General features: G+C 42.4%; 1 protein-coding gene across 1 annotated transcript; it reads right to left on the reverse strand.

The window, feature by feature from the left end:
• Positions 1-434: 434 nt before the first annotated feature.
• LOC137617722 (uncharacterized) lies at positions 435-16,814 on the reverse strand. Its single transcript, XM_068347718.1, has 3 exons — positions 16,721-16,814; positions 13,495-13,971; positions 435-895 (listed from the first exon to the last, which is right to left on the reverse strand). The coding sequence occupies exons 2-3, from the start codon at positions 13,712-13,714 to the stop codon at positions 435-437; spliced, it is 681 nt and encodes a 226-aa protein (XP_068203819.1). The 5' UTR covers positions 13,715-13,971; positions 16,721-16,814.
• Positions 16,815-18,487: the final 1,673 nt, after the last annotated feature.

The following is an 18,487-nucleotide window of genomic DNA, read 5'->3' on the forward strand; positions in this document are numbered from 1 at the left end:
AAGGAAACTTACTATATTCTATACACAAGAATATATATACGGTAAACATCAATACTGTATTGTTTAAATATATTAAGTATAAGGAAAGGTAAGTTAAAAAGACAAAACATTAATGGCCGTCAAGCGAGGATGGGAGCGGAGACATCCGTTCGCCATCCGAGCCAAAGTAAAGTGGAGTTCGCACTGTGTGTGAGGGGGGAGGGGTAGCAAGCTACCCCTCCCTACCCCCCGCTAACTAGCGGAGGGGTAGTAAACCCTCGTTAAAATTCTTATGGCTCATCATTCAGCTACGCCGAAGTAATTACCCCATGTAAATAGCGTGGTTTGTATTTCAGTTACGGAACAAAATTATTTTCTTGTACACCAACATCTAGTCAGCTTCAGGAACAAAGCAATATGAATATCAGGCAAGTATAGGAATGATAAATTGTATTTTAGAATTCAATTATTTTGTCCGTATAATCATGGAAATATAACTTGTATAGATACATTACATTACCTCCTTCACTTGCATCTGCCTTCTTCGAATAACAGTGATCCCATCGAATTTCTTTCAAGAGTTTTAATATCTTTTCTGAACTGTTCAAACTCTTCATACAATCTTTTGTTCTTGATTTTAAACCATTCAAAGCACCAGATGAACTAGTTTTACTCTTTTCTGAAACATTAATAGAATAATTATTTTCTTGTACACCAACATCTACTACAGGTTCACATTTTGAAGTTGTAATCTCTTTATTGAATACAAAACCATTAGGAGTTACTGTCTTCTTCTCCCTTCCTTTCGGTGACTCTTTGTTCCTTCTATCTTTACGAATACTGTCTCCTGTTCTACTCAAATTTTGAGATGGAACCCAATCTATATTTTCAACATCATTTAGACTGCATGGTTTGCCTGCAAAGAGAAAGAAGAAATAAACACAAAGCAATAAGTTTACATTCTATTTATAAATTCTATAATTCAAAACTGTTGATTACCTTATTAGTACTGTATGTCTTTTTTAGCTACCCCATGATTATTCATAACATGCAAATATTAAGTACATTAATACAGTACAGTCTATTCACCTAGCCAACCTTACATAAACAAGGAAACTAACATGACTGTTCTTTACTGAACCTATAAAAATGGCAATTTTGTAAGTAATTTTTCGGCAAAGCTGAAAGGCGAGTCATGATAATTTTAGCGAGGGATGGCTAGTCAGCGGGTGGGGTTAGCCAGCTATCCCGCTCACTCACACACCTGGGTTAGGCAACCCCCTTCCTTTCTGTCATGACTGGTGGACCAATTTCTATAAATAGCTCCAGGTTTGTATGTTAGGAAAAATACTAATTACTTACAAATTTGTCATTTGTTCCGACACAGATACAAACCCTTCGCTATTTACAGGGATGACTTACCTCGTAAGAAGGAGGAAGTCCTCACCAACTGGCCTTGGCATTTGACCCGGGGTTCTCTCTCCTATTGAGACTGAAGGTAGTAGGAACCCAACCCTTGCTAAAATAGTTGTGCTATGCACAATTAGCAGCCTGCAGAAGCTGTGTTTTTGTGACACTAGTAATGTGGCTGGTCTTAGTAGATAGGATCTCTAGTCAGAGGAATTTGAGAGTACAGAGACTTTGCTCGACAACCTCCCTCAAAGGGGTATTGGGGATGCAACAAGTGTTTCTATACTTAGGATACACGAGAGAAGTGGATGTTACCTGCAGTGAGGCGAGGTCAGCTGTACCGGGTACCACAAGGCTGATTTCTCAGAGGGGGAGAAGGTGAAGGAAAGAAGCCAGTTATTCTAATCCTCCACCCATGACTAACCCAGGTAGCCTCAGCCCTCAACCCTCTGCTACTTGTCCATCAAGGAGCTTGAGGTGATTTACACCACTTGTTGTGCAGCCACCACAGAACCAACGGAAAACGTATCCATGTTCCTGTGGGTTACGTGTTGCAGGTAGTAAGCAGTGGAGGTCGTCTGACGCTTCAACACGCCCGCTTGTGGTACCTGTGCCAAAGAGTAGGTTGTCTTGAACGCCAGGGACGTTGCAATGCCCATGATGTCATGATTTCTGGATTTCTTTTGAGGAGGAGATTCAGGATTAAGTGCAAAGTCAATTACCTTGCAGAGCAAGAAGTAATTGTATTTATGACCCTCCTCTTGACCTTGTTGCCCGGAATGAAGCGAGCGGATAGGGACACCGAACTATTTTCTGTCCATCTGAGTATTTCTACTGCTAGATGGTTCGCTAAGAGATTTATATGCTGGTACCTTTCTAATTTGGACCAAAGAACAGAGATGGTTTGGTGCAACATATGGAGTCCCCACTTTCTTTTTGATGCATCCGAAAAAGCATCAGTTCCAGAGGGTTAGAAAGTTCCCTTGAGTGGAAAAAGCAATCTTGACTTTCAAGTGAAAGTCAATGCTCCTCAGGGGAGAGGATCCTGCCCTCCCTTCAACTGCCACCAATCTTGAGGGGTTGGCCAAGTAAATATGATATAGATAGGTAAACCAGATAGCCAGTACTGCTTATGTCATTACAGCGAATCTCCTTAGAGATCGCTTTTCGGACGTGACCGGTCGGTAACTGCCGAATGCCCCCAACTTCTCCCAAAGGATAAGATTGAGACGTATCTTCATTCTAATGTTGGACGGGTGACACGTGCATAAGCCCATCTACGGACCAGTAACACAAACCGGGGAGCCGGACGAACATACGAGCGTAGCCCGAATCATAATCGTGTCTGGAACTCGGTTGGAGAACGTTGAAAACGTTCATATTAGGGATTTTATCTTTCTTATGAAAGACGAGAAACACTTGTATTTCTTTGTCTCCGATCAGTAAAACTGGCATAAGTACAGCATTGAATGTTCCCTTCTAGAAAATGGATTCGCTTATGAGAAGTTTTCGGTCCAAGTATAGTATTTCTAAAACTAAGACCTTCGATTGGAAAGAAGGGAAAGAACTGTCAATGAAAGCCGACCGCATAAGCAGTATGTCTGGTTACGGGAAGGTAGAAGAGCAATGTATAACCTGGTTTCCCGTATCAACATTTACAACTTCCTTGTCGGCAGAAAGATCGCATGCACACATGTGTACATGCCCATTTGCGGGAGCGCATGCGTATTCTTTGCCTGCAGGTAAACATTTGAAAATGAATTTGAGCCCGCTGGGGGAATAATGAATGTGCGACAAATCACAACCTTATTGCCCAAGGAATTTTTGATCATCGACTAGCTGTAGTATTTTTTAAAATGTGAACGCATATGCCCACAAAACAAAATATGCAGTTAGTGTAGCGATCACATCTCCATTGGTTTGCCTACCCTCCTTGTGGGCAGGGCTTGCTACCATTCATACGCTGACTGAGTTGTCTAGCCACCTCGTGGGCGGGGCTTGTAACGTTCGTAAACATTTGTTGCTATTGTTCGTAAACGTAAGCTAACACTGATCACTTGGGATTAAAGGCTTGAGACAATAACCCTGTAAGGGGAAAAAAAATAAAATGCCTCACACGTCTATCGTGTTAAACGAGAATTCGTTGTGCCCAGGGGTGCAATGACGGCATGCGTCTGACTCCAAGCAATCGGTAGAAACAGTGTTTATGGCAATAACCTTGAAAGTTTTTTCTTAGAGAGGGCGCATGCGCCCCAGAAGGGGTTCTCACGGCCTTTTATAGAGTCTTTAACGAACGTTTGTATTAGTTATGTAAACTTCTCAGGGACGAGAGTTACCCATTAAGGGTGTAGTCTCGTATGTAAGGAATTGTTAGCCCAGGACTCAACAAACACATTCACAAGGCAGATTCACATGGAGTTACCATCGAACGCTTTCTCGCTAGCAAGAAATACCACCATGTAATACAAGCAAAGACCTGCCAGAAAGATTGAACTGAATAGAATGTAAAAATTCTTTTTGCTCTGCTTCCGTCCTGGTGGTAGCGAGATTGACGCTGATCTTGCAGAGAGTGGGGTTGGTTATCCCTCGCTAAAGTTAGCATGGCCCGTCTTTCAGCTTCCCCAAAAGGATATCCCTATAAATAGCGAAGGGTTTGTATCTGTTTCGGAACAAATATTGATATACATTCAAAAACTGCTGTCATCCATTACTTGTATAATGAATATATCCAAATGACATTTATCAATTGAAAACTTTAAATGAAGGCTGAATTCTTTTAAAAGTACCAATACTGTATTTCATAATATACAATTCACAATTTTAGCCTATACTGTATCATGGTTTTGTACCCTAAAACTTTATTAGTTACGGTCAAATACATTCACAGGCAACAAATCACCACAGAACATTAAAATCTATACAACAGTAAAGATAAAGCAAATCATTTTGTTTAGTATTAGATTCTGTCAAACAAGTCTTTTATCATTTGCTATCATAATTTCCATACACTTGTAATGGAAGTTACATTAATGAAAGATACAGTACTGTACAATATATCACAAATATTACATATTCATTCAAGTACAGTAGCATGGTATGTGAACAATAATATCACAGTATTTCTAGCAAAATAACTTTTAGTTTCTTTATTTTATAAAAAAAAAAAAATCATGGTAACAGACCATGTGAAAACAAAATCTCTCTCTCTCTCTCTCTCTCTCTCTCTCTCTCTCTCTCTCTCTCTCTCTCTCTCTCTCTCTCTCTCTCATTATAGAAATTTTTAAGACTTTTGTATTTTTCCTAGTTAAACAAACCCGAGTTACCTAAATAAGAAGATGTTTTCAGCCCGAGGGGGAACGTCATTACAGCATCTTCCTACGCATGAACAAACCTTTTGTCGTTTAAAAAGGGAGACTCATCAAGAAGACACTGGTGAGCCTACTTAAAGACCTATGGAAGCCAAAACTCCCTTAGGTCACACTCGTCAGTGGTAGCATAAACAGAGAAGAGCATATAACCTCTGATGCAGTGTAACGAATACAAGAGGAACCCCACAAGCTACCAAAACCTGAAACCCACTGACATAGGTCCGAAGGCTCTTTGCTCTTGTCACACGCTCCACGGGGCCTGAGCCAGGCGAATAAATGCAGGAGCAGTGAAAGCAGAAGCAGCAAGGCTCTCTCTTCCTCCCCCTCAAGGCATACGTCTGCCACCGTAAGGCCACGACCTACACTCGGCACTGAGGGTTGATTGAAAACAATCATGCCCTTAGCAAGAGCACACGGAGAGTATGGACATACGGCCAGTTAACAAGAAACGCAGGATGTAAAGTGAAGACTCCCAAAACGAGTGTCTTGCTTCACAATACAGTAACAATCAATGGCCAGGTTCACTTTCTGTACGGAAAAGAAAATGAAGTTTGCTTTTGGCCATATCAGTACGTTTGTACTTGATGCGGCAGAAAACATGAAACTTTGAAAGGTATAGAAGCGGGGCTTTTCACCCACGCTCCCACCTGTCGCTTAACTGCTCATTAAACTATTCAGAGGTCATCTTGCTTTTGCGCTGGAAACATACTCCCTACACTTTATGTAAGATTTGTATCCACAAAGGAACAAAATGTTATTTTCATTAGTAAAATAAATTTTTGAATATACTTACCCGATGATCATGTAGCTGTCAACTCCGTTGCCCGACAGAAATCTATGGTCGGGATACGCCAGCGATCGCTTATACAGGTGGGGGTGTACTCACCAGCGCCATCTGTGGTCAGGTACTCCAGTACTTCTTGTCAACAAGACCTCAATTTTCTCCTCGGTCCACTGGTTCTCTATGGGGAGGAAGGGCGGGTCATTTAAATCATGATCATCGGGTAAGTATATTCAAAAATTTATTTTACTAATGAAAATAACATTTTTCAATATTAATCTTACCCGATGATCATGTAGCTGATTCACACCCAGGGTGGTGGGTGGAGACCAGTATACATGTTAACAAAGAAGCTAAGTATCCCGTATTTCATTTTTATTAGTTATTCAAAATAACAATAAAAAATAAATAAGTACCTGGTAAGGAAGTCGACTTGAACCATTACTCTGCCTTTAATAAGTACGTCTTCCTTACTGAGCGTAGCGGTCCTCTTAGGATGCTGAACGACTCTTAGGTGCTGAAGTATAAAGGGCTGCAACCCATACTAAAGGACCTCATCACAACCTCTAACCTAGGCGCTTCTCAAGAAAGAATTGACCACCCGCCAAATCAACCAGGATGCGGAAGGCTTCTTAGCCGACCGTACAACCCAAAAACAACAATAAAAGCAATCAAGAGAAAGGTTAAAAAGGTTATGGGATTATGGGAATGTAGTGGCTGAGCCCTCACCTACTACTGCACTCGCTGCTACGAATGGTCCCAGGGTGTAGCAGTTCTCGTAAAGAGACTGGACATCTTTGAGATAGAATGATGCGAACACTGACTTGCTTCTCCAATAGGTTGCATCCATAACACTCTGCAGAGAACGGTTCTGTTTGAAGGCCACTGAAGTAGCCACAGCTCTCACTTCATGTGTCTTTACCTTCAGTAAAGCAAGGTCTTCTTCCTTCATATGAGAATGAGCTTCTCTAATCAGAAGCCTGATGTAGTAAGAAACTGCGTTCTTAGACATTGGTAGCGAAGGCTTCTTAACAGCACACCATAAGGCTTCTGATTGTCCTCGTAAAGGTTTTGACCTTTTCAGATAGTACCTAAGAGCTCTGACTGGGCAAAGTACTCTCTCCAGCTCGTTACCCACCAAGTTGGATAGGCTAGGGATCTCGAACGATTTAGGCCAAGGACGTGAAGGAAGCTCGTTTTTAGCCAAAAAACCGAGCTGCAAGGAACATGTAGCCGTTTCCGATGTGAAACCTATGTTCCTGCTGAAGGCGTGGATCTCACTTACTCTCTTAGCTGTTGCTAGGCATACTAGGAAAAGAGTTTTTAATGTGAGGTCCTTGAAAGAGGCTGATTGGAGCGGTTCAAATCTAGATGACATCAGGAACCTTAGGACCACGTCTAGATTCCAGCCTGGAGTGGACAACCGACGTTCCTTAGAGGTCTCAAAAGACCTAAGGATGTCCTGCAGATCTTTGTTGGAGGAAAGATCCAAGCCTCTGTGGCGGAAAACCGCTGCCAACATACTTCTGTAACCCTTGATCGTAGGAGCTGATAGGGATCTAACGTTCCTTAGATGTAACAGGAAGTCAGCAATCTGGGTTACAGTGGTACTGGTTGAGGAAACTGCATTGGCCTTGCACCAGCTTCTGAAGACTTCCCATTTAGATTGATAGACTCTGAGAGTGGATGTCCTCCTAGCTCTAGCAATCGCTCTGGCTGCCTCCTTCGAAAAGCCTCTAGCTCTTGAGAGTCTTTCGATAGTCTGAAGGCAGTCAGACGAAGAGCGTGGAGGCTTGGGTGTACCTTCTTTACGTGAGGTTGACGCAGAAGGTCCACTCTTAGAGGAAGAGTCCTGGGAACGTCGACCAGCCATTGCAGTACCTCTGTGAACCATTCTCTCGCGGGCCAGAGGGGAGCAACCAACGTCAGCCGTGTCCCTTTGTGAGAGGCGAATTTCTGAAGTACCCTGTTGACAATCTTGAACGGCGGGAATGCATACAGGTCGAGATGGGACCAATCCAGCAGAAAAGCATCCACGTGAACTGCTGCCGGGTCTGGAATCGGAGAACAATACAATGGGAGCCTCCTGGTCATCGAGGTAGCGAACAGATCTATGGTTGGCTGACCCCACAGGGACCAAAGTCTGCTGCAAACATTCTTGTGAAGGGTCCACTCTGTGGGGATGACCTGACCCTTCCGGCTGAGGCGATCTGCCATGACATTCATATCGCCCTGAATGAACCTCGTTACCAGCGTGAGCCTTCGATCTTTTGACCAAATGAGGAGGTCCCTTGCGATCTCGAACAACTTCCTCGAATGAGTCCCCCCCTGCTTGGAGATGTAAGCCAAGGCTGTGGTGTTGTCGGAGTTCACCTCCACCACCTTGTTTAGCTGGAGGGACTTGAAGTTCATTAAGGCCAGATGAACCGCCAACAACTCCTTGCAATTGATGTGGAGTGTTCTTTGCTCCTGATTCCATGTTCCCGAGCATTCCTGTCCGTCCAATGTCGCACCCCAGCCCGAGTCTGATGCGTCCGAGAAGAGATGGTGGTCGGGGGTCTGAACAGCTAACGAAAGACCTTCCTTGAGAAGAATGCTGTTCTTCCACCACGTTAGAGTAGACCCTCATCTCTTCGGAAACAGGAATTGAGACCGTCTCTAGCGTCATGTCCTTGATCCAGTGAGCAGCCAGATGATACTGAAGGGGGCGGAGGTGGAGTCTCCCTAACTCGATGAACAGGGCCAGCGATGAAAGTGTCCCTGTTAGACTCATCCACTGCCTTACTGAGCATCGGCTCCTTCTCAGCATGCTCAGGATGCACTCTAGGGCTTGGTTGATCCTTGGGGCCGACGGAAAAGCCCGAAAAGCTCGACTCTGAATCTCCATACCCAGGTAAACAATGGTCTGGGATGGGACGAGCTGGGACTTCTCTAAATTGACCAGGAGGCCCAGTTCCTTGGTCAGATCCATAGTCCATCTGAGATTCTCCAGACAGCGACGACTTGTGGGAGCTCTTAAAAGCCAGTCGTCTAAATAGAGGGAGGCTCTGATGTCTGCCAAGTGAAGGAATTTCGCAATATTCCTCATCAGTCGCGTAAACACAAGAGGTGCCGTGCTTAGGCCAAAACACAGGGCTTGGAACTGGTACACAACCTTTCCATAGACGAATCTCAGGAAAGGTTGGGAGTCTGGATGGAGACGTGAAAGTATGCGTCTTTCAGGTCTAACGAGACCATCCAGTCCTCCTGCCTGACCGCTGCTAGGACCGACTTCGTCGTCTCCATAGTGAACGTCTGCTTGGTGACATAAGCATTGAGCGCACTGACGTCCAGCACCGGTCTCCAACCTCCTGTCTTCTTGGCTACCAGGAAGAGACGGTTGTAAAAGCCCGGGGATTGATGGTCCCGGACTATGACCACTGCCTCCTTGTGTAGCAAGAGTGACACCTCTTGTTGCAACGCTAGCCTCTTGTCCTTCTCCTTGTAGTTGGGAGAGAGGTTGATGGGAGATGTAGCTAGAGGGGGATTGCGGCAGAACGGAATTCTGTATCCCTCCCTCAGCCACTTCACAGACTGAGCGTCTGCACCTCTGCTCTCCCAAGCTTGCCAGAAGGTCTTGAGTCTGGCTCCTACAGCTGTCTGGAGAGGAGGGAAGTCAAAAATTGCCTCTTGTGGACTTGGAACCCTTCTTGGACTTGCCACGGTGACTGTCTGCACGGGTACCTCCTCTGCTGGAGGTTCTGCCACGAAAGGGCGGGATGAACCTGGAAGCAGGAGTATCAACTGCTAGAGGGCGGTAAGGTTTAGTCACGGAAGGTAAGGTCTTAGCCTTACGTGCAGAAGAAGCCATGAGGTCATGCGTATCCTTCTGGAGAAGAGAGGCAGCCATCCCCTTAATTAACTCCTCCGGAAACAGACACTTGGACAGAGGAGCAAAAAGTAACTCTGACCTCTGGCAAGGGGTGATACCAGCAGATAAGAAGGAGCACAGATGTTCCCTTTTCTTGAGGACCCCTGATACATAAGAAGCCGCAAGCTCGCCAGACCCATCCCGTATTGCCTTGTCCATGCTGGACATGATCAGCATGGCTGAGTCCTTGTCAGAAGGGGCAGTCTTCCTGCTTAAGGCTCCCAGACACCAATCGAGGAAGTTGAATATCTCGAAGGCACGAAAGACTCCCCTTAACATGTGATCAAGATCTGAAGAGGACCAGCAGATCTTCGAACGTCTCATAGCCAACCTGCGGGGAGAGTCAACCAGACTTGAGAAGTCGGCCTGGGCAGAGGCAGGAACTCCCAAGCCAGGTTCCTCTCCCGTGGCATACCAGACGCCCGACTTAGAAGCCAGCTTGGGAGGAGGAAACACAAAAGAGGTCCTTCCCAGTTGCTTCTTGGACTGCAACCAATCCCCCATAACCCTCAAAGCTCTCCTTGAAGATCTGGCAAGAACAAGCTTGGTGAAGGCAGGCGCAGTAGACTGCATGCCCAGAGCAAACTCGGAGGGAGGAGAACGAGGGGTTGCAGACACAAAGTGTTCAGGGTACAACTCTCTGAACAAAGCAAGGACTTTGCGGAAGTCTAAGGAGGGTGGCGAAGACTTGTGTCCTTCAACATCAGAATGAGGATCATCAAGATGAGCAGCTTCATCCTCAGAAGCCTCCTCACCCGACAGTTGAGTTGTAAGAGGCAAAGGCAGAGCAGCAAGCTGAACGGCTGAATCCTGCAGAACGGGTGCATGCGTACCTGCGGATCCATCATCATGCCTCTGCTGGACAGACTGTGAGCTGGCAACAACAAAAGCAGAGGGCCGGTGTGAGGGAGGGTCTGCGGTGGGCTGAGGAGCATGCGGTGTGGTATGCAGAGCATGCTGTGAGGCATGCGGCTCATGCTGCATGGCATGCGGCTCATGCTGCATGGGATGCGGCTCATGCTGCATGGTATGCGGCTCATGCTGCATGGGATGAGGCTCATGCTGCATGGTATGAGGCTCATGCTGCATGGAATGCGGCTCATGCTGCATGGAATGCGGAGCATGCTGTAAGGTCTGCAGAGCATGCTGCATGGGCTGAGGAGAATGCCGCATAGTGCTGGAACCCGGCAACTCCCGATGCGGCAGCTCACGCATGTAAGCAGAGGGTGCAGCACGAACATGCGTCTGGCAGTGAGGACTGCGCAACGGTGGAGGAGCTCTCACAGGAGGAGGGATGTTAACCTTCTCTGCCTGATAATCCTGCATAAAAGCCGCAAGCTGAGACTGCATAGTCTGCAGCATGGACCACTTAGGGTCTACTGTGGTTGGAGCAGAGGCCTGTTGAGGGACCACTCTACCTCTCTTGGGAGGTGTGCAGTCATCAGATGACTGCGGCGAGTCCGAACTGACCCAGTGGCTACACCTGGGCCGTTGGACTAGCTCTGAAGGGACTTTACGCTTAAGCGGTCGTGAGACCTTAGTCCACCGTTTCCTCCTGGAAACCTCTTCCACAGACGAGGAATGTAAGGGCTCATTCGTCTGGGAGTGGAAGGGACGATCCTTAGCAGATACGTCCGCAACCACTGAGGATACATCTGTGCGCCGATCAAGGCCTGCCGAACCCTTTGGTCCTTCGACATTGCTTCTCCCCTGGGCTTGGGAGCTTGCAAGAGGTCCCGGACTGGGCGGACGACTGGCACGCACAGATGTATCCTCATGCGCAACACTGACACTGACACTATGCACAGCACTTGCACTAACACTTCCCACTGCACTCTTCGCTTTCAGCTCTCTGACATCTGCCAAGAGCTGATTGCGGTCACTAACCAACGACTCCACCTTATCACCGAGAGCCTGAATGGCACGCAACATATCAGCCATTGCAGGCTGAGCACTCGTAGCAGGTTCGGGGGTCACCACCACAGGGGAAGGAAAAGGTTGAGGGGCATGGGGAGAGGAAATATCCAAAGAGCGAGAAGAACTCCTCCTATCTCTCTCCTTCTCTAACCTACGAGTATATCTGAGGAATTCATTAAAATCGAATTCCGAAAGCCCAGCACATTCCCCACATCGATCTTCCAATTGACAGGATTTTCCCCTACAATTGGAACATACGGTGTGAGGATCAACAGAGGCCTTCGGAAGACGCCTATTACAAGTCCTAACACTACATCGCCTGTATTTAGGAACTTGGGAATGGTCAGACATCTTGAATTTTAGAAGTAGTCAAAGGGGGAATTCCAAAGTAAGCAAAGATCGTTAACCAATGAATCAAATTAATACCAAAAGCTTGCTAAGCTAAGGCTAAAGCTTCCTGTACAGCGAAGGCTAAATTTCAGAGCAAATACTTCACCAAATCGTGAACGAAAGACTCCAAAATCAACAGCGTATCCATGTAGGTCTTGCCGGTGGCACGACAGAGGAAAAATTGAGGTCTTGTTGACAAGAAGTACTGGAGTACCTGACCACAGATGGCGCTGGTGAGTACACCCCCACCTGTATAAGCGATCGCTGGCGTATCCCGACCGTAGATTTCTGTCGGGCAACGGAGTTGACAGCTACATGATCATCGGGTAAGATTAATATTGAAAATTACATTTTCCAGTCCATTTTGGTTTTGGCACAAGTGCTATCAATTTACTGTATTAGAACCACATTACCAACAAAATCCTAATAAAGGAGGTGACACAAAGAAAATCCTTTAACAAACATAATACATACCACATATAAAATGACAATATCACTTGCCTTGACAAAGGGACAATGGAGGATCCAAGATTATACCTAAATAGTATTAGAGTAGCCTATATGTAGTAATTGTTACAGTAAGGATGTAGGAGGGCTAGTCAAAGAAATCCACCCTTTCTTCAAAAACACCTCTTGAGAGAGAGAGAGAGAGAGAGAGTGAGAGAGAGAGAGAGAGAGAGAGAGAGAGAGAGAGTGGGTGTGTGTCTGTGCAGTCTATCTTAGAAGAGTTCTATTCATAAGACCATGTAGTTAATGTTACCCATGTGTAAATTCAATAAATGAAAAATTTTGAATGCCTGTGCAGTTACTCAACTTTTTACTATAACAAGAACTCTCTGTTCACCCAGAACAAGAATCAAATAAAAAATATCTGATCTTATCTGCAAATAATGAGCTGATGGAGACATATTTTACGTACGGTACAATCAGTGGCACAAGTTCTTTAGGATGCAAACAAAATAAAAAAAAAAACTTAATCTGGGGGATCAACATTGTGCACTGTTCAGGCACAGCATGGATGACTTAACCCTTTTACCCCCAAAGGACGTACTGGTACGTTTCACAAAACTTATCCCTTTACCCCCATGGACGTACCGGTACGTCCTTGCAAAAAAATGCTATACATAATTTTTTTTTCATATTTTTGATAATTTTTTGAAAAAATTCAGGCATTTTCCAAGAGAATGAGACCAACCTGACCTCTCTATGACAAAAATTAAGGCTGTTAGAGCAATTTAAAAAAAATATACCGCAAAATGTGCTGGGGAAAAAATAACCCCTTGGGGGTTAAGGGTTGGAAATTTCCAAAGAGCCTGGGGGTAAAAGGGTTAACAGTTGAGGATCATAACCAGATTTACCCAAACCTACTTCCTCCGCTTGAGAATTTATAGACATGAAAAATTTATCAAAACAAAATGCTAGAATAGACAGTACTGTATATCACTAAGATCTACCACAATTGCAATTACCACACCACAAGCATGTTAGCTTTCCATAAAAATGAATGAGAGTTCTCTACCCCTAATACAGTAAATTGGTAAAAGCACACTCTTACAGAACGTTGATTTGGCAAAAGACCTAACCAAAAATGAAACAAAGATACATACATTATAAATTAGTGCCACTGTTTTAAGACTTAGTCTGACAAGACCAACAAGCGAGGCCCCGTAAAGTAGCTTTTGTGGGATTAAATTACATGTACATTACTCTAATTACTAAAATTATATCAAATCTCTTACCTTGGACAAAATGATCGGAACATACTCTGTAGTCATTCAAATCCTCAAAGTTTAAATTGGAAGAAGACAAATTTGCGATCCACGCTTGCTGTCGCAGTAGGGACAGAACATTTTGCTTTCCTTCTGCATTTTGGATCACACGAGGGAATTGGAAAAAGGTCTTGTCTATTTCACACTCGGAGTCATTCCCACATCCAATAACGACACAATATGACACCATTGTTGGCTATATACTGTATAGCCAAAAATAATGTCCTTTTGGCATAGCATAACAGATGTTATTAAGTACCTTTCTCAAAAAAAATTAAGATAAACTTTGAGCAGAGTTGAAAATAAATAGAATCATGATAAAAAGAAAACTTATAACTACATTCAGGTACTAATGAAAAGTTACTTAGCACAAAGTTAATTACACTGCAAACAATCTTTCCAAGGCACCGTGTCTATGGTTTCAACACAAAAGTCCTCTCTTGAACACTGAAATGAGAGAAACAAAGACAATTATCAAAACACAAACTTTTCAATACTCAATAATTTTAGCATTAAAATTGGGACAGAGTTTCAAATAAATATTTTCAACATAAAGTATAAAGTAAACTTCTAGAGGAATGGAATTCAAGTATAGAAGGTCCTACAAACATTTATATTTACAAATACAGATCCAACTCAAACTTAAACAATATTATATGATCTAATGACGTAAGATGACATTTGCTATATGGAATGGGATTATTTGTTGACTTTTGCCGCTTTAAATCTTAGGCATGCTAGTTAGGTGAAGCCTACGCTCGGCTAAAATTTATCAAATTCGACTTACAAACAGCTTTTCGGTACCTATTATCCCTTTTACCCCCAAAGGACATACTGGTACGTTTCACAAAACTCATCCTTTTACCCCCATGGACGTACCGGTACGTCCTTGCAAATAAATGCTATAAATTTTTTTTTTTCATATTTTTGATAATTTTTTGAGAAAATTCAGGCATTTTCCAAGAGAATGAGACCAACCTGACCTCTCTATGACAAAAATTAAGGCTGTTAGAGCAATTCAAAAAAAATATACTGCAAAATGTACTGGGGAAAAAATAACCCCTTGGGAGTTAAGGGTTGGAAATTTCCAAAGAGCCTGGGGGTAAAAGGGTTTAGTAAGTAAGTTTAGGACTTTGTACTGTAATGTATTTACCATGTGAGGAATTTAATCCCCAAGGGATGATAGATTAATATCACTATATCTTCTGGAATCTGTTATTCCTTGGACTTTTTATCTTCTAATGAATGTGAGAGAATATCATTAAAAATGGATACAGTGTATATGCACAATAAACAGTACTACAGTACTATACACTATAAGGTACCTTAAATTCAAAATTATTCTCAAGTAGAAATACTTTGGGTAAATTTGTATTGTATTACAGGGTGTCACATAATTTGTATTGTTTCCTAACTAGCTTTAATAGGAGTATGGTTTCAGCAAAGCTAGAAATAGAAACTCGGCCGATAAAATTGATAATGAGGTATTGGTAGTTACTGGCGGGTTATGGGGAAGACCAACTCGCTGAGAAGTCACTTTAGAATCTTAGACCCTCATCTAGGAACTGTTTTAATAATTTGCACTATCAAAAATGTTTTATATATCGACTTATGCTTTGCGTAGGAATAAGCAAATTCTAAATTTACTATGTCGTATTGGGTATCCCGGAATGGTAATGATAAATTTTGATGGGCTGGGGTACACATCTGGGACTCATCATATCCTTGGTATGGTCTAGTTTAGAAACCACTGTCGTAGATTATCATAAGCGTCGGAAAGGTTAGCTTACGATGAATTCTGAACTTTATTTGGGGTGTATGTATGATAGCGGCCACATGTATGTATCATTACAGCAAACTTAGAATACGGCAGGGTAAGGGGGGTGGCACGGGGCCATTAGCCCCCCTGTTAGGTAAGTAGGTAAGGACACGGCTTGTAGGTTAGATTAGGGGGGAAAGTTTACGTTAGTTGATGTCCATTTTTAATCCACGCGATAGGAACTGGCCGCTGATATACAAAGGCTCTTTTTATTCTATGATTTATATTGTCAATAGTCAGGTTAAGTAGGAGGGTTAAGAATAGCCCGAGTCCTATGCGTCAAGCAGAAAGTTTGTTTCGTGTACAGCTCTGTATTTTGCTTTGGATATTAACCCTTTTACCCCCGGGGTTTTTGGAAATTTCCAACCCTTAACCCCCGGGGGGTTATTTTTTTCCCAGCACATTTTGCAGTATATTTTCTTTAAATTGCTCTAAAAGCCTTAATTTTTGTCATAGAGAGGTCAGGTTGGTCTCATTCTCTTGGAAAATGCCTGAATTTTCTAAAAAAAAAATTATCAAAAAATATGAAAAACAAATTTTTATAGCATTTTTTGGCAAGGACGTACCGGTACGTCCATGGGGGTAAAGGGATGGCTTTTGTGAAACGTACCAGTACGTCCTTTGGGGGTAAAAGGGTTAAGCAGAGCAATTATGACGTAATGAACAGAAAATTTGGTTTTATTAATGAAAATTCATCATAATCAATAGAAAAACTATACAGCGGTATTATTGTACTGTCCATTTGTACTATCCTACAATGGGATTATTGTTAACTAAACTAGGCCTACCTCTCAAAAAATTAGATACAGGAGAAATAGGCTAATTGTAGCCTACTTAGGTAATATAAATAAATTTCTAAAAATGCACATTATTAAACCTAAGCTACACTACCAGAAGCCTACTTAGACCTGGATGTTAACTGAACTTGGTCTAGCTAATTGGTCAAAAACTCTAGTAGTAGGCCTACAATCGAAGCCTCACGGCTACAATAGGTCTAAATGGGTCTAATCTAAGTTAATCGAATGACGGACACTTCGACTATTAAGAGATAATACGTTTGTTTAGACCTATCTATTTGATTTAGTAAATTGTAATTAATCTATCCCTTTTCCAATGCCTAAGACAAGGTTAGACACTAGGCCTATACCTCACCAGCTGATCGTCTGTTCCAAATACGGCGGGATGTCTTAACCTCATGCAAACAATGACAACTTCAAAACTGAAACACCAATGTATTATCTAATTACTAAAATGTTATAAACAACAGCCTACGGCAGTAGGCCTTGTTTGAGCCACATGAACTACCATAGGACTATGTTGGACTCGCCTTGCTTTCTTGACTTATATCCTTAATAATCATTTGCATGAATTACTTACGTATCTGGACACTTCAGGTAACAGCTGTTATTTAAATATCACTGCAAACGTTGTCTAACCAGAATGTCATTCACATAATAAATGTATAATCACCAGTTATAACTCGGGAGATGTTCAGTTGTACACAGACATCAACACCAGGGTTGCCAGATTATTTCGACAGGATTATCGTACACGAGCCTTAAAATTGTCGTTTTTTAACCAAAATTATCGTACACAGTTTCAATATAATTATTAGGGAGTTACATGATTGACTTATTTCAAAATATTTTAGTATAATTGTTTAATTAAACACACATTTGTATATGCCTAAGGTATGTATCGTACATCGTACTGGACCTAAAATAATCGTACATGTACGATAATTATCGTAGGAATGGCAACCCTGATCAACACAAACGTTTAACCAATCGAGGTTCAACAAATTGCGTTATTGCATCTCATGAAATTTCCCTAAACCAACTTTGAAATATCCCTATTTTCCCTGCGGCCCCATATACAGGAACGTTTAAAATAATCGGTTGTGAAGTCCTTAAATCATTGATGAGATACTAAAATGGCTTATATTTACCTACCTTATTCAGACGAACGTTTAACCAATCGAGGTTCAACAAATTGCGTTATTACATCTCATGAAATTTCCCTAAACCAGCTTTGAAATATCCCTATTTTCCCTGCGGCCCCATATACAGGAATGTTTAAAATAATCGGTAGTGAAGTCCTTAAATCATTGATGAGATTCTAAAATGGCTTATTTTTACTTACCTTATTCAGACGAACGTTTAACCAATCGAGGTTCAACAAATTGCGTTATTACATCTCATGAAATTTCCCTAAACCAGCTTTGAAATATCCCTATTTTCCCTGCGGCCCCATATACAGGAATGTTTAAAATAATCGGTAGTGAAGTCCTTAAATCATTGATGAGATTCTAAAATGGCTTATTTTTACTTACCTTATTCAGACGAACGTTTAACCAATCGAGGTTCAACAAATTGCGTTATTACATCTCATGAAATTTCCCTAAACCAGCTTTGAAATATCCCTATTTTCCCTGCGGCCCCATATACAGGAATGTTTAAAATAATCGGTAGTGAAGTCCTTAAATCATTGATGAGATTCTAAAATGGCTTATTTTTACTTACCTTATTCAGACGAACGTTTAACCAATCGAGGTTCAACAAATTGCGTTATTACATCTCATGAAATTTCCCTAAACCAGCTTTGAAATATCCCTATTTTCCCTGCGGCCCCATATACAGGAATGTTTAAAATAATCGGTAGTGAAGTCCTTAAATCATTGATGAGATTCTAAAATGGCTTATTTTTACTTACCTTATTCAGACGAACGTTTAACCAATCGAGGTTCAACAAATTGCGTTATTGCATCTCATGAAATTTCCCTAAACCAGCTTTGAAATATCCCTATTTTCCCTGCGGCCCCATATACAGGAATGTTTAAAATAATCGGTAGTGAAGTCCTTAAATCATTGATGAGATTCTAAAATGGCTTATTTTTACTTACCTTATTCAGACGAACGTTTAACCAATCGAGGTTCAACAAATTGCGTTATTGCATCTCATGAAATTTCCCTAAACCAACTTTGAAATATCCCTATTTTCCCTGCGGCCCCATATACAGGAACGTTTAAAATAATCGGTTGTGAAGTCCTTAAATCATTGATGAGATACTAAAATGGCTTATATTTACCTACCTTATTCAGACGAACGTTTAACCAATCGAGGTTCAACAAATTGCGTTATTAC

Source organism: Palaemon carinicauda, chromosome 23 (genome assembly GCF_036898095.1).
Source record: "Palaemon carinicauda isolate YSFRI2023 chromosome 23, ASM3689809v2, whole genome shotgun sequence".
NCBI classification, from domain to species: Eukaryota; Metazoa; Arthropoda; class Malacostraca; order Decapoda; family Palaemonidae; genus Palaemon; species Palaemon carinicauda.

Bases quoted from the DNA above. Each gene is read 5' to 3' on its own strand.
- LOC137617722 (XM_068347718.1), bottom strand. From the start codon at position 13,714: ATGGTGTCATATTGTGTCGTTATTGGATGTGGGAATGACTCCGAGTGT. The intron at 896-13,494 runs GTAAGAGATTTG...TTCTCTTTGCAG, and splicing joins TTCCGATCATTTTGTCCAAG to GCAAACCATGCAGTCTAAAT.